Source organism: Bombina bombina, chromosome 2 (genome assembly GCF_027579735.1).
Source record: "Bombina bombina isolate aBomBom1 chromosome 2, aBomBom1.pri, whole genome shotgun sequence".
Taxonomy (NCBI): Eukaryota; Metazoa; Chordata; class Amphibia; order Anura; family Bombinatoridae; genus Bombina; species Bombina bombina.
Genome location: NC_069500.1, coordinates 1,330,506,652 through 1,330,523,348, shown reverse-complemented (window position 1 = coordinate 1,330,523,348; position 16,697 = coordinate 1,330,506,652). Strand labels below are relative to the sequence as shown.

The 16,697-nt window shown below is 39.3% G+C and overlaps 1 protein-coding gene across 3 annotated transcripts in view; it reads left to right on the top strand.

The window, feature by feature from the left end:
* The window catches only part of SH3BP2 (SH3 domain binding protein 2), a 288,568-nt gene that overhangs the window by 232,120 nt on the left and 39,751 nt on the right, over positions 1 to 16,697 (top strand). For 2 of the 3 annotated variants that reach the window (XM_053704202.1, XM_053704200.1), the window contains exons 6-9: positions 872 to 954; positions 2,720 to 2,791; positions 6,688 to 7,564; positions 14,937 to 15,051. In XM_053704202.1, coding sequence (XP_053560177.1) covers positions 872 to 954; positions 2,720 to 2,791; positions 6,688 to 7,564; positions 14,937 to 15,051 — 1,147 coding nt within the window. The remainder of the gene's footprint in view (positions 1 to 871; positions 955 to 2,719; positions 2,792 to 6,687; positions 7,565 to 14,936; positions 15,052 to 16,697) is intronic. The other variant, XM_053704201.1, reaches the window with a different exon arrangement.

Sequence of the window (16,697 nt, the reverse complement as noted above, 5' to 3'; positions counted from 1 at the left end):
AGTTCTGAAGGGTCCCTCTAACTGCAGGACCAGTAGAATATAAAAAGAGGAAGGAGGTCAGGATGGATCTCAGTTCTGAAGGGTCCCTCTAACTGCAGGACCAGTAGAATATAAAAAGAGGTAGGGGATCAGGATGGCTCTCAGTTCTGAAGGGTCCCTCTAACTGCAGGACCAGTAGAATATAAAAAGAGGAAGGAGGTCAGGATGGATCTCAGTTCTGAAGGGTCCCTCTAACTGCAGGACCAGTAGTTTATAAAGAGAGTAAGGAGGTCAGGATGGCCCTCAGTTCTGAAGGGTCCCTCTAACTGCAGGACCAGTAGTATATAAAGAGAGTAAGGAGATCAGGATGGCTCTCAGTTCTGAAGGGTCCCTCTAACTTCAGGACCAGTAGAATATAAAAAGAGGAAGGAGATCAGGATGGCTCTCAGTTCTGAATGGTCCCTCTAACTGCAGGACCAGTAGTATATAAAGAGAGGAAGGAGGTCAGGATGGATCTCAGTTCTGAAGGGTCCCTCTAACTGCAGGACCAGTAGTATATAAAGAGAGTAAGGAGGTCAGGATGGCTCTCAGTTCTGAAGGGTCCCTCTAACTGCAGGACCAGTAGTATATAAAGAGAGGAAGGAGGTAAGGATGGCCCTCAGTTCTGAAGGACCTCTTTAACTGCAGGACCAGTAGTATATAAAGAGAGGAAGGAGGTAAGGATGGCTCTCAGTTCTGAAGGGTCTCTCTAACTGCAGGACGATAGAGAGCACTGCTATATGCAGACAAGACAAATATACTTGTGCCTCACTCTTAAAAGACCTTACTTATACTAATTACCAGCAATCCAAGCTGGACAAGAGTCAAATAAAACAATTGTTTTTCTTTATAGCGATACAGATTCTGATTCAAGCAGTTTCTATGGCTCAGTGGAACGTCCCGTGGATATTAAATATATTCACAATCCTGTGGAAGGTAATAAAACCTTTGTACTTTTTATACGCGCAGTTAGTTTGGTAAATGAAACATACAGTAGGTACCATTTTATATTAACATATATGTTATATATTGATGGCCATATGTTCAGTTATTGTGATTTTATTATATTTCTTTAAGAAGCAGCATTAACATCAAAACAAATCTGCATGCTGGCTTCTTTTTAAACCATTATTTCAATCACACAGCTGATTTGGATTAGAAAACCAAGGGTTAATTAGAAAAAGTTAAAGTGAATGTAAACTTTCAAGAATCAGTGCCCGGTTTTTAAAAATACTATTAAAAAGAGGGGCACTTTCATTCATGAAAATTTACATTGCAGCGGTTTTGTTAAAATACTTACCTTTTTCTTCTTCCCCGCCCGCAGTTCCTCTCTACTTACGTCAGCAATGACGAATCCGGCTTTCTCCAATCACGGCTTCCCCCCAGAGCAAACATTTCCTGAGGCCACACCGTGATTGAAGGAAGCCGGTTTCATCATTGCTGTGCTTAACACAGCATGATAAGTGGGCGGGGGATCGCTGGTCCGGCTTGGAAGAAGAAAAAGGCAAGTATTTTAACAAAACTGCTGCAATGTAAACGCCCCTGTTTTTAATAGTATTTTTAAAAAACGGGCACTGATTTGTGAAAGTTTACATTCACTTTAATTCATATTCATATCAGAATATTGTTTAGTTCATTGGCTTTTTCAGGCCTTCTCGAAGTTATTCAATATTTAATATTTCATCTTTTCAAAATATGCACTTTTAAAAAAAAACAAGAAAAAAACCTTGTAATTATAAGACATTTCTGTTGTGTTGCTATAGAATAAATAAAATATCAGCCAAGTCTAAACACTTTTAAAATAAATTAACATTCTTTTTACTGCAATTGGTGTTCAGTATTTGTCTTATTTGGAGGAGCCAATCTGCACACAACAAGACTAGCCTGAATCGTTATGTTAGCAGAAAGCACATCGTTTTGTAGTATCTGATAAACCTATTAGGGACATATATGTAGCAGGGTTAACCTTGAGAAACCAGCAGGGTGCATTTTTAAAGTTCCGATACAATTAAAAAAACAATCCTCAATGTTAAGAGCTAAATTATTTGGAAATGGAGCAAAATACATGTACAATATATTGTAAAGTTTTTTTTATTACACATAACTAAACATATATAAAAATTTGAAGGTGTTTACTGACCCTTTTAAAGAAATATAAAACCCTACATTTTTCTTTCATGATTCAGATAGAGCATGTGATTCTAAACAACTTTCTAATTTAATTTCTATTATCATTTTTTATTCATTCTCTTGGTATCTTTTGTTGAAATGCAGGGACATATGCTTAGAAGCCGGCCCATTTCTAAAGCACTATTGTGCAGCAGTTAATTATTTCCTAGAGCACTAGATGGCAGCACTATTTCCTGCCATATAGTGCTCAAGATGCCTACCTAGGTATCTTCAACACAGAATATCAAGGGAAACAAAGCAAATTTGACAATAGACGTAAATTGGAAACTTTTTAAAATGATATCTTGTGTCTGAATCACAAAAGAACATTTTCCTTACATTAATGCTCTTTAATTTTTGAATTAAAAACTTTATTAGCATAATGTTAGTCCTTTAGGCATGATTCCTGTCATCTTTAGTAACATTTGCAAGACGTCTTTAAACAATCAGAAACTGCTACCTTTGGGGGGGGGGATAAGGTATTTTTGATAATCTTAAACAACAACAAATGACATGACTCATTCTCTGTAAGTAGATAGCTGGCAAGATGATGATGATGATGACGATGAAGATGACTATGAAAAACCAGATGGCTTCATAGAAGGTAACGTGATATGTCTAGTAACTATACTTTTTAAGAATAAGTTGTTCAGATCAATAGTCATTGTTATATATGCATGTATACCAGACAGCCTCAAATTTGTCACTCCAGAGATTTTTGGAACTTCATTTCCCATGATGCTTCATTTCCCATGATGCTACATTTCCCATGATGAGCATCATGGGAAATGTAGTTCTAAAACCTCTAGTGGGCCAACTTTGAGGATGTCTGATGTATACCTTAGGATTCAAGCACTATGCTCTAAAACATCTGCATACAAAAGAAATGTGTTCAATTGTTTTAATTTTGTTAGTAAATTTAAAGGAACAGTATAAGTCCCATGAGGGGACCATAAAAATTAACACTAATTGTATTACAAGATGGTATCTCACTTAGATGTTAGATAGGTTGTAAAAATGTAGGTAAAATGATACATTTGTGTTGAACCTGTCTTATTGTTTGTGAGTTTTGAGGGGATGAAATTGGAGATTTGAAAAAGTTAGCTTCTCTCAATCTTTCTTGTAATCCTCTTAAATTTGTATTCAATAAATCCCCAATCATTACTTGTAAATTGTGTTATGAGTTGATTCAAATCATCCTAGAACAAACAGGATTACTTTAGAGACCATCCTGGAGTCATTTGATGATCATCAACTACTTAAGAAGTCATTCGTACATCATCAGAGATCATCAAGCTTGTAAAGTTATCAGCCAAGGTAGAAAACTGTCTGTGATGACTTCAGAATGTTTAGCAGATTACCTTACTGATTACTTCACATGCATGAACACTAGTCATCTCATTTAAATATTTCGGCCTGTGGGCATACTTCAGGATGACTTCTGATGACTTGACTTGTCTGAAGTGCTCAATTACTTCAGAATAACTCTAGGAAGATCATCCTTTTTGACTAGGAGTAGTAAACAGTGGCAAGTCGCTTATTCTGCAGCACTAGAAAAAAATACTTTATCTACCTTGTCTGACTGGCAGTAACAGGTTTCTTATACACTTTCATTAGAGAGGTATAAATTAATTTTAAGTAATCATACATGATATCCACTCAATTGAGTTTCTCTGGGATGAATATACTAATAGTTTTTAGCCTATAATGTGTATGTTGTTTATCTTATACTGTGATATGGACAAAATCGGTCTCTCTATTTTTTTTATTATGTCACATTGTTTCATCTGAGTGATTAGATAATGCTGTACCATTGAGTATCTTTAAAGGGTTCAGGGCTCTTAGCGTTCGATTTATCAAGCCCTTCTCTTCCCTATGACTGCATGTTCTCACAAGAGAACTTGCAGTCACAGTTTATCAAGCAGCGGTCATCAGATCGCTGCTTCCCTACCCTCTTCTCCACCTCTTAAGTTGACAGCTCCTGCCCGTACGTCATTGTCTGTCCTCGGGCAGGGGGCAGGTTTGCACACGAGCGCAAAATACCGCTTGTGTGCAATATTACATTTCGGCAGTGGATTGCTGTCCGACAGAGGAGAGCTGGGGCAGACAGGGGCAAATATGTACGCCCCTGTCTGCCTTTAAATTAAAAATCGTGCCCTTAATGCTTGTTTCCAAATATGCCAACTTAAAACATTACTTTTCTGACTATATAATGGAGCTTCATTACACTTCTTTACTTTCATAAAAATGTCAATAAAAAAAGGATAAAAAGAAAACAAAAAACAGAATACAGGTTGGTTTGTTTTTTTAAAATGGATGTTCCTGTAATGAATAAATCAACGTTATCTAACACTAACCCCGCAATGGGTACTCACCATTCCTGAAGTCGAGCGGTGAAGGCCTTCTTCTTCCAGGTGGCTCCATCTTCAATCTTCATCCTGGTGTCGCGGAGCCATCTTCCATCTTTGTCCAGGGGTCGCGGAGTTGTCGGCAGCGGTCATCGGAAACGACGTGGAGGCTTCTCTTCCTATTGGCTGATTTGAACAGCCAATAGGATTTAAGCAGCTCTCATCGTATTGGCTGATTTGAATATTTCAGCCAATAGGAATGCAAGGTACTCAATATAAAACGGGTACCTTGCATTCAAGCTTCAATGTGCGGCAGAGCGTTGCATGAAGAGGAGCCTCCACGTCGATCCTGATGACTGCTGCCAACAGCTCAGCCTCCCCGCCACATCAGCTCCGTTTCCCCTGGATGAAGATATCTCCGTGACACTGGGATGAAGATTGAAGATGGAGCCGCCTGGAAGAAGAAGACCTTCACTGCCGGACTTGAGGAATAGTGAGTACCCATTTCGGGGTTAGTATTTAGGTTTTTTTTGTGTGTTTTTTTTTTTTTTTTTAATGGGCTGCAAAAGAGATGAATGCTCATACAAATGCCCCTTTAGGGGCAATGGGTAGCTTAGTTTTATTTTAGTTAGGTCTTTTTTTTATTGTGGGTGGGTGGGTGGTTTTACTGTTAGTGGGGACTTTGTAATTTTTTTTCAAAAAAGAGCTGATTGCTTCAGGGCTATTGGTAGTTTGTTAGATTAGGGTTTTTTTATTTTGGGGTGACTTTTTTATTTTTATAGGGGTATTGGATTAGGTTTAATTTTTATTATTTTGTTATTTTTTGTAATCTTAGTTTTTTTTCCGTAATTTTAGACTTTGTTTTTATTTTGTAATGTTAGGTTGGTTTTTTTCCGTAGTGGTAGGATTTTTTAAATTTGTAATTTAGTTTTTTTTATTTTTGGTATATTTTATTTTGTTAAAATAGTAATGTTAGGTTTATGTGTAGTTTAAGCTTAGGTTTATTTATTTGAAGGACGTTTTATTGTAAGTTTAATTTAAAGTTAGGGGGTGTTAGGTTTAGGGGTTAATAGTTTAATTTAGGTAGTTGCGATGTGGGTGTATGGCGGTTTAGGGGTTAATAGGTTTAGGTTGGTATTTGCGATGTGGGTGTTTAGGGGTTAATAGATTAAGTTTAGTATTTGTGATGCGGGGTGGCGGTTTAGGGGTTAATAGCTTTATTTAGTGTTGGCGATGCAGGGGCTGCGGTTTAGGGGTTAATAGGTTTATTTAGGTGTTAGCAATGCGGGGGCAGCGGTTTAGGGGTTAATATTTTTTTAGTTTGGGGGGGCGGAGATTAGGTGTTAAAGGGATAGTTAACCCAAAAAATTTATTTTATGATTCAGATAGAACATACAATTTTAAAACAACTTTCCCATTTACTTACAGTATATTATCAAATTTGCTTCATTCTCTTGTTATCCATTGCTTAAGGGACAGCATTGCACTACTGGCAGCTAGCTGAACACATGTAGTTAGCCAATCACAAGAGACAAATGTGTGCAGACACCAATTAACAGCAGCTCCTACTAGTGTATGATATGTGCGTATTCTTTTTCTCAAGGGATACTAAGAGAACGAAGCACATTTCAAAATAGAAGTGAATTTAAAAGTGTCTTAAATTACATGCTCTATCTGAATCAGACAAGTTTTATTTTACCTTTCCTATCCCTTTAATATCTTTATTTAGTGTCGGTGATGTCGGGGGGCGGCGGATTAAGGGTATTTAGACTAGGGGTTTATGTTAGGGTGTTAGATTTATACATAACTTTCTTGTCTCCATAGACATCAATGAGGGTTGCGTTATAGCGATCGCCATTCTTCAACCGCATTTATGTATATGGGGGAAAATGTGCACGAGCACATCAAGTCAGGACTTGGCTTTTTTGCTTAACGCACAACACAAGAAGGTTTTTCTGTATCTTGTAATGGCAGCGCTATAGAAAGTGCGGTACCGCTAAATTTTTAGCATTACTTACGCACCGGGTTTAGTGCATAATTTGTAATTTAGGTGATTGTTAGTAAGTAGTATAGTAACTCCCAGACAGATAGGGAATCTGTAATGTAATTTTTGGTTAGAAAATTAAGTACTTTATTATTTGTTCTTATTTAGATGATGCCCCTTTGGATCCACCACCACCTGTTCCAAGAACAGTGAAGGATGTTGATGAGAAAAAAAGACGAGCAATATCTGACTTGACAGGTTTAACAAAGCCGCCTCCTCCCCATCCCAAAAACAGCTTACCTAATCCAAAGCTTACAGACTGGTCTTACACAAGGAAAGACTCTAATAGCTTTTCCAACCAAAATGTACATGCGCCAAGTTCAAATACTACACCTGGGCCTCCCCTGCCTTCACCAATTTACAAACCTCCTCTTCCTCCACCCAAGAAAACCTTACCCGATTTAAAAGACTTCTCAGTGTCATCTAATTGTTTTAGTCCTAATTTATCTGAGACAGGGACAAGGCCACAGCATGTAGCACTACAAACACCATCTAATAGACTAATGGGTTCATCTACTTTAACTCCTTTGAAGAGTGCCTTAAATAACAGTGAAACTAAGGGGGGCAAACTTGGTCCACAACAATCATGTGATGCTGGGATTAGTAGTATCAACAAAGAGCTCAATGAAAAGCTCAGATCTGTAAGTTTTTCGGGTTCTGCATTTTCTCCAATCCCACCACCCAAACCAGCCAGCCAAATCTCTGCAGTTTCACCAAACAAGTCTCCCCATCTATCACCTCCAGCACCACCAACCAAACCTGTCTTTCAGTCCTCGCTGTCACCACCAACCAAAGCCATTGGTCCAACCCCTCCAGTCCCACCCATGAAACCTAGAACAGCTGGTGCTTCATCTGAAGTGAACTCCTTAAAGGATGTTGCAAAATCAGGAGTGTTAAAGCCAAGTATGTTGCAGAAGCCACCAACAATACCAAGATTGACTACAAAGATTCCGGAAAGTGATAAACCTGGATTTTCACCAATATTGTAAGTAAAAGATCAGAATGTGGTATAAATAACTGCGCATACTTAATACTCGGTATATGTGGCAAACAGTGTAATTTAGTGAAAAAACAAAACAGACATATTTTTGCATACTGATATTTGCACATATGTCTTAGACTGTAAATCAGTGCAGCTTAAAGTGAAAGTCTATCCTAACGTTTGTGAAACGCTAAGATTGACCATTGGAACAAATAAAGGGGACTTAAACGCTAGGATTGACTTTCACTTTAAGTTTGCTCAAAAATTTACCAGACGTGGCTGAAACATCACTGCAAACCCTAGAAATTCCAATTTTTTATTATTCTATTTATTTTTATATTATTATCTTTTTTTTAGCATTATTTAGGTATAGATTTAGTGATTTGTTTAAGATTTTGGAGAAAATTAAATCTATAGCTAAACTACTGCTTGTCTTCAAGGAATATTGCAGGGAGATAGATTGTGTAGAGTAGAATATTCCTAGCTGGGGAATGTTGGTTTAGAAGGTCTGGACATAAACAGCCGCATGGTCATTATATAAGTTTTGTACCCTTAGGTACAGTGGAAAGTTTCAGGGAAAGTTATTTTTGCAGTGCATGCAAAGTAGTGGTTTTCAATTCTGGATTCTCATAACTATAAATACATTTTGCATGAAAAACAAAATTTATGCTTACCTGATAAATTCATTTCTCCTGTAGTGTGGTCAGTCCACGGGTCATCATTACTTCTGGGATATTATCTCCTCCCCTACAGGAAGTGCAAGAGGATTCACCCAGCAGAGCTGCTATATAGCTCCTCCCCTCTACGTCACCTCCAGTCATTCGACCAAAGGACCAACGAGAAAGGAGAAGCCCAAGGGTGTAGTGGTGACTGGAGTATAATCCAAAAAAATTTTTTAGCCTGCCATAAAAAACAGGGCGGGCCGTGGACTGACCACACTACAGGAGAAATGAATTTATCAGGTAAGCATAAATTTTGTTTTCTCCTGTTAAGTGTGGTCAGTCCACGGGTCATCATTACTTCTGGGATACCAATACCAAAGCAAAAGTACACGGATGACGGGAGGGACAGGCAGGCTCTTTATACAGAGGGAACCACTGCCTGAAGAACCTTTCTCCCAAAAACAGCCTCCGAAGAAGCAAAAGTGTCAAATTTGTAAAATTTGGAAAAAGTATGAAGAGAAGACCAAGTTGCAGCCTTGCAAATCTGTTCAACAGAAGCCTCATTCTTAAAGGCCCAAGTGGAAGCCACAGCTCTAGTAGAATGAGCTGTAATTCTTTCAGGAGGATGCTGTCCAGCAGTCTCATAGGCTAATCGTATTATGCTACGAAGCCAAAAAGAGAGAGAGGTAGCTGAAGCTTTTTGACCTCTCCTCTGACCAGAATAAACGACAAACAGGGAAGACGTTTGACGAAAATCCTTAGTTGCCTGTAGATAAAATTTCAGGGCACGGACTACATCTAGATTGTGTAGCAGACGTTCCTTCTTCGAGGAAGGATTAGGACACAAAGATGGAACAATAATCTCTTGATTGATATTCCTGTTAGTGACCACCTTAGGTAGGAACCCAGGTTTAGTACGCAGAACTACCTTGTCAGAATGAAAAATCAGATAAGGAGAATCACAATGTAAGGCAGATAACTCAGAGACTCTTCGAGCCGAGGAAATAGCCATTAAAAACAGAACTTTCCAAGATAACAACTTGATATCAATGGAATGAAGGGGTTCAAACGGAACACCCTGTAAAACATTAAGAACTAAGTTCAAACTCCATGGCGGAGCAACAGTTTTAAACACAGGCTTGATCCTAGCTAAAGCCTGACAAAAAGCTTGAACGTCCGGAACTTCTGACAGACGTTTGTGTAAAAGAATGGACAGAGCTGAAATCTGTCCCTTTAAAGAACTAGCGGATAACCCCTTTTCTAAACCTTCTTGTAGAAAAGACAATATCCTTGGAATCCTAACCTTACTCCATGAGTAACTCTTGGATTCGCACCAATATAAGTATTTACGCCATATTTTATGGTAAATCCTTCTGGTAACAGGCTTCCTAGCCTGTATTAAGGTATCAATAACTGGCTCAGAAAACCCACGTTTTGATAAAATCAAGCGTTCAATTTCCAAGCAGTCAGCTTCAGAGAAGTTAGATTTTGATGTTTGAATGGACCCTGGATCAGAAGGTCCTGTTTCAGAGGTAGAGACCAAGGCGGACAGGATGACATGTCCACTAGATCTGCATACCAAGTCCTGCGTGGCCATGCAGGTGCTATTAGAATCACTGATGCTCTCTCCTGTTTGATTCTGGCAATCAATCGAGGAAGCATCGGGAAGGGTGGAAACACATAAGCCATCCCGAAGGTCCAAGGTGCTGTCAAAGCATCTATCAAAACCGCTCCCGGATCCCTGGATCTGGACCCGTAGCGAGGAAGCTTGGCGTTCTGACGAGACGCCATGAGATCTATCTCTGGTTTGCCCCAACGTCGAAGTATCTGGGCAAAGACCTCCGGATGAAGTTCCCACTCCCCCGGATGAAAAAGTCTGACGACTTAAGTAATCCGCCTCCCAGTTCTCCACTCCCGGGATGTGGATTGCAGACAGGTGGCAAGAGTGAGACTCTGCCCAGCGAATTATCTTTGATACTTCCATCATTGCTAGGGAGCTTCTTGTCCCTCCCTGATGGTTGATGTAAGCTACAGTCGTGATGTTGTCCGACTGAAACCTGATGAACCCCCGAGTTGTTAACTGGGGCCAAGCCAGAAGGGCATTGAGAACTGCTCTCAATTCCAGAATGTTTATTGGAAGGAGACTCTCCTCCTGATTCCATAGTCCCTGAGCCTTCAGAGAATTCCAGACAGCGCCCCAACCTAGTAGGCTGGCGTCTGTTGTTACAATTGTCCAGTCCGGCCTGCTGAATGGCATCCCCCTGGACAGGTGTGGCCGATAAAGCCACCATAGAAGAGAATTTCTGGTCTCTTGATTCAGATTCAGAGTGGGGACAAATCTGAGTAATCCCCATTCCACTGACTTAGCATGCACAATTGCAGCGGTCTGAGATGTAGACGTGCAAAAGGTACTATGTCCATTGCCGCTACCATTAAGCCGATCACCTCCATGCATTGAGCTACTGACGGGTGTTGAATGGAATGAAGGACACGGCATGCATTTTGAAGCTTTGTTAACCTGTCTTCTGTCAGGTAAATCTTCATTTCTACAGAATCTATCAGAGTCCCCAAGAAGGGAACTCTTGTGAGTGGAAAGAGAGAACTCTTCTTTTCGTTCACCTTCCATCCATGCGACCTTAGAAATGCCAGTACTAACTCTGTATGAGACTTGGCAGTTTGAAAGCTTGAAGCTTGTATCAGAATGTCGTCTAGGTACGGAGCTACCGAAATTCCTCGCGGTCTTAGTACCGCCAGAAGAGTACCCAGAACCTTTGTGAAGATTCTTGGAGCCGTAGCCAATCCGAATGGAAGAGCTACAAACTGGTAATGCCTGTCTAGAAAGGCAAACCTTAGATACCGGTAATGATTTCTGTGAATCGGTATGTGAAGGTAAGCATCCTTTAAATCCACTGTGGTCATGTACTGACCCTCTTGGATCATGGGCAAAATTGTTCGAATAGTTTCCATCTTGAACGATGGAACTCTTAGGAATTTGTTTAGGATCTTTAAATCCAAGATTGGCCTGAAAGTTCCCTCTTTTTTGGGAACTACAAACAGATTTGAGTAAAACCCTTGTCCTTGTTCCGACCGCGGAACTGGATGGATCACTCCCATTAATAAAAGATCTTGTACGCAGCGTAGGAACGCTTCTTTCTTTATTTGGTTTGTTGACAACCTTGACAGATGAAATCTCCCTCTTGGGGGAGAGGATTTGAAGTCCAAAAGGTATCCCTGAGATATGATCTCTAACGCCCAGGGATCCTGAACATCTCTTGCCCAAGCCTGGGCGAAGAGAGAAAGTCTGCCCCCTACTAGATCCGGTCCCGGATCGGGGGCCCTCGATTCATGCTGTCTTAGGGGCAGCAGCAGGTTTCCTGGCCTGCTTGCCCTTGTTCCAGGACTGGTTAGGTTTCCAGCCTTGTCTGTAGCGAGCAACAGCTCCTTCCTGTTTTGGTGCAGAGGAAGTTGATGCTGTTCCTGCTTTGAAATTACGAAAGGAACGAAAATTAGACTGTCTAGCCCTAGGTTTGGCTTTGTCCTGAGGCAGGGCATGGCCTTTACCTCCTGTAATGTCAGCGATAATCTCTTTCAACCCGGGCCCGAATAAGGTTTGCCCTTTGAAAGGTATATTAAGCAATTTAGATTTAGAAGTAACATCAGCTGACCAGGATTTTAGCCACAGTGCTCTGCGTTCCTGAATGGCAAATCCGGAATTCTTAGCCGTAAGTTTAGTTAAATGTACTACGGCGTCTGAAATAAATGAGTTAGCTAACTTAAGGGCTTTAAGTTTGTGTGTAATCTCATCTAGTGTAGATGATTGAAGTGTCTCTTCCAGAGACTCAAACCAAAATGCTGCTGCAGCCGTGACAGGCGCAATACATGCAAGAGGTTGCAATATAAAACCTTGTTGAACAAACATTTTCTTAAGGTAACCCTCTAATTTTTTATCCATTGGATCTGAAAAAGCACAGCTATCCTCCACCGGGATAGTGGTACGCTTAGCTAAAGTAGAAACTGCTCCCTCCACCTTAGGGACCGTTTGCCATAAGTCCCGTGTGGTGGCGTCTATTGGAAACATTTTTCTAAATATCGGAGGAGGTGAGAACGGGCACACCGGGCCTATCCCACTCCTTAGTAACAATTTCAGTAAGTCTCTTAGGTATAGGAAAAACATCAGTACTCGCCGGTACCGCAAAATATTTATCCAACCTACATTTTCTCTGGTATTGCAACTGTGTTACAATCATTCAGAGCCGCTAACACCTCCCCTAGTAATACACGGAGGTTTTCCAGCTTAAATTTAAAATTTGAAATATCTGAATCCAGTCTGTTTGGATCAGAACCGTCATCCACAGAATGAAGTTCTCCGTCCTCATGTTCTGCCACCTGTGACGCAGTGTCTGATATGGCCCTAATATTATCAGCGCACTCTGTTCTCACCCCAGAGTGATCACGCTTGCCTCTAAGTTCTGGTAATTTAGCCAAAACTTCAGTCATAACAGTAGCCATATCCTGTAATGTGATTTGAAATGGCCGCCCAGATGTACTCGGCGCTACAATATCACGCACCTCCCGAGCGGGAGATGCAGGTACTGACACGTGAGGCGAGTTAGTCGGCATAACTCTCCCCTCGTTGTTAGGTGAAATATGTTCAGTTTGTACAGATTGACTTTTATTTAAAGTAACATCAATACAATTAGTACATAAATTTCTATTGGGCTCCACTTTGGCATTAGCACATATAGCACATGTATCTTCCTCTGAATCAGACATGTTTAACACACTAGCAATAAACTAGCAACTTGGAAATGCTTTTCAAGTAATTTACAATAATATGAAAACGAACTGTGCCTATAAGAAGCAAAGAAAAAATTATGACAGTTGAAAATAAAAAAGTTATAGCATCAAATCTTTGTAAAAAATACACAATTCTAGCAAAGGATTGTTCCCATTAGCAAAGGATAACTAACCCTGTTAGCAGAAAAAATACACAAATAAACGTTTTTTATCACAGTCAACTACAATCTTCACAGCTCTGCTGTGAATGATTACCTCCCTCAAAACAAGCTTTGGAGATCCCTGAGTTCTGTAGAGATGAACCGGATCATGCAGGAAGAAAATGAACTTCTGACTGAGTTTTTTGATGCGTAGTAAAAGCGCCAAAAATGGCCCCTCCCCCTCACACATAACAGTGAGAGAGATCAGAAAACTGCTTTAATTTAAACAAAACTATTGCCAAGTGGAAAAAAATAGTGCCCAAAACATTTTTTCACCCAGTACCTCAGAGAAATAAACGATTTTACATGCCAGCAAAAAAACGTTTAACCTCAATAAATTAATTGTTATTTAAAACCTATTGCAAGTCCCTGCACATTAGGTTAAGTCTATGCATACAGTATAAATCCAGTGAAGTACCATTCCCCAGAATACTGAAGTGTGAAATATACATACATGACAGCCTGATACCAGCTACATCTACTGCATTTAAGGCTGAGTTTACATTATAACGGTATGGCAGGATTTTCTCATCAATTCCATGTCAGAAAATAATAAACTGCTACATACCTCTTTGCAGATTAATCTGCCCGCTGCCCCCTGATCTGAAGTTTACCTCTCCTCAGATGGCCGAGAAACAGCAATATGATCTTAACTACTCCGGCTAAAATCATAGAAAAACTCAGGTAGATTCTTCTTCAAATTCTACCAGAGAATAAATAACACACTCCGGTGCTATAATAAAATAACAAACTTTTGATTGAAGGTAATAAACTAATTAAAATCACCACAGTCCTCTCACACATCCTATCTATTCGTTGAGTGCAAGAGAATGACTGGGGGTGACGTAGAGGGGAGGAGCTATATAGCAGCTCTGCTGGGTGAATCCTCTTGCACTTCCTGTAGGGGAGGAGATAATATCCCAGAAGTAATGATGACCCGTGGACTGACCACACTTAACAGGAGAAACTAGAGCGATCTGAGATAGCAAATTGTATTTTATTTTTATTTATTTTTTCAGTTGTCTTGATTATATAGCATTTCAGGAATCCAACCTAACAGACAGACTGACAGCATAATATAAATAGATCAATCTAGTTTACTTTTATCATCTGCATTGGAATATTTACATTACATAGAGGCATTTTTTTTCACTAATAATATTTTTGTTTTAACACTGGAGAGACATTACTCAGAGAATTCCCAGTACTAAATGAGAAATTAAAATCTCTAGGAACGATGCAAAGAGAGCTGATTTGTGCATACATATAACCTTTTTTTAAGATGGGCCATGTTTCTGATTTGCTGTGTGATGTCATTATAATTGCTAAGCAGATAGACAATGTGGCAGCCAATAGGTATTGTTTATGATAATGATTATTATTAATGTTATGAGTCTTGTATCAAAACTCTTTGTTCAATGCTATAAGTTTAGAAATAAATTCTTATCTTATAATCCTTAAACATATTTTGTGCTCGTCTTACAAAGAGACGGTTCTCGGTTTCCTTTATCTCTATGGCAATAACACATTGTGTAATACATTGTATAGAGGACAGCAGAAAATGACAATTGGTTTGTCTACCCTTACTAACCTTTTAAGCCTTACTTAAGAAGAATTCCTATCTGGTGTATTCTCACATCTCTTCGTAAAAATGGCTTGATTTATTGAATTTGCCACCGTTCATTTGACATTTTATTTGTTGTGCATATACACTAGGAGATCACCACCCGATGGGCAGAGCTTCCGAGGATTTGGTTTAGAAATCCCAGTGCGCCCTCCAAAGAACAGTTTGAATAAAGAAGATAGTGACAGCGATGAGGACTATGAGAAGGTAAATATTTGCATCAAAAGACACAACTGATTTGAATACTTATATTTTATTTATCATATTATCAGTGGTCTTAAAGGGACAGTAAATTCAGAATTAATCTTTCAAGATTCAGATAGGGCATGCGATTTTAAACAAATTTCCATTGTACCTTTAACATCAAATTTGCTTTGTTCTCTTGATATTCTTTGTTGAAAGCTAAACCTAGGTAGACTCATATGCTAATTTCTAAGCCCTTGAAGGCCGCCTGCATTTTGATGGGGGGTTTTTTACAGATAGACAGTGCTAGTTAATGTGTGCCATATAGATAACATTGTGCTCACTTCCGTGGAGTTTTTTATGATTCAGCACTGATATGCTAAAATGCAAGTCTGTCAAAATAACTGAGATAAGGGGGCAGTCTGCATTAGCTTAGATTCAAGGTAATCACAGAGGTAAAAAGTGTATTAATATAACTATGTTGGTTATACAAAACTGGGGAATGGGTAATAAAGAGATTATCTATCTTTTAAACAATAAACATTTTTAAGTATACTGTGCATTTAAATGTCTAGCTACTATGTCTGTTTATTTAATACAATCTCACTAACTTGGACTGACATGATGCAAATTTTTCTATATTTCCCTTTTAGTGCCTTTTTAAAGGGATAAAAAAACACTCATTTTCTTTTGTGATTCAGTCAGAGCATTTTAGAAAAGTGTCCAATTTACCTTTATTATGAATTTTCGTTAGGTCTTATTTTAGCTGCTAAAGATGGAAGCTCCTACTTCCTTCCAGACCTGTCAGTGCAAGGCCGTGTTCCTTTTTCACAGGAATTGTACTGGGCTGGGAAGTCCTGTTTAAAATTTCAACTCAATCTTCTATAAAGCTAAACTAAGCAAGCCAAGGAGGTCTGATGTTTAAAAAGCTTCATACCATTCTCTCCATTTAGAGTGATATTTTTTTTATTAAGAATCCTATCCTTGTAATAGTTTTGGGGCAAACAAGTTGCTTCCCCCAGGATTCAGATAGATCAGTGCTGTAGATCGTAATCTGTTGGCGCTTAATAAATAAAGAATACGAATAATAATATATCAGTGCCCCTCCTCCAGGGTTCTTTCCTTCTCAGGTTCCTCAGGATGTTGTGTAGGGAGATGTTTTTAGGTAGTAATGGCAGTACTCTCTCCTGTTCAGTCATTTACAGAGGCAGGATTTTTTTACTTTGAGGTGAGGGTATGTTTTAGCCAGTGTTCTGTTTTAGTTGAAATAGTTTTTTTTATTAGTAATACTTCAAAACACATAATAAAAACAAATCGTTACATCAGGTTCACTGGAAATCTAACAAAAGTTGCTATTATATTTCTTACAGTTTTATGAGATTTTACATTTTTGATTTTCTTCATAAATGGAAAGAGTCCACAGCTGCATTCATTACTTTTGGGAATTCAGAACCTGGCCACCAGGAGGAGGCAAAGACACCCCATCCAAAGGTTTAAATACTCCTCCCACTCCCCTCATCCCCCAGTCATTCTTTGCCTTTCGTCCCAGGAGGTTGGCAGAGAAGTGTCAGAAGCTTGTGATGTGTCTCTTATAGAGGGTAGTACTCTTCGGTATGGGACTGGAATTTTAAGTAATCCTGTCAGTCTCTCAGTGAGAGCTTGGATGAAAG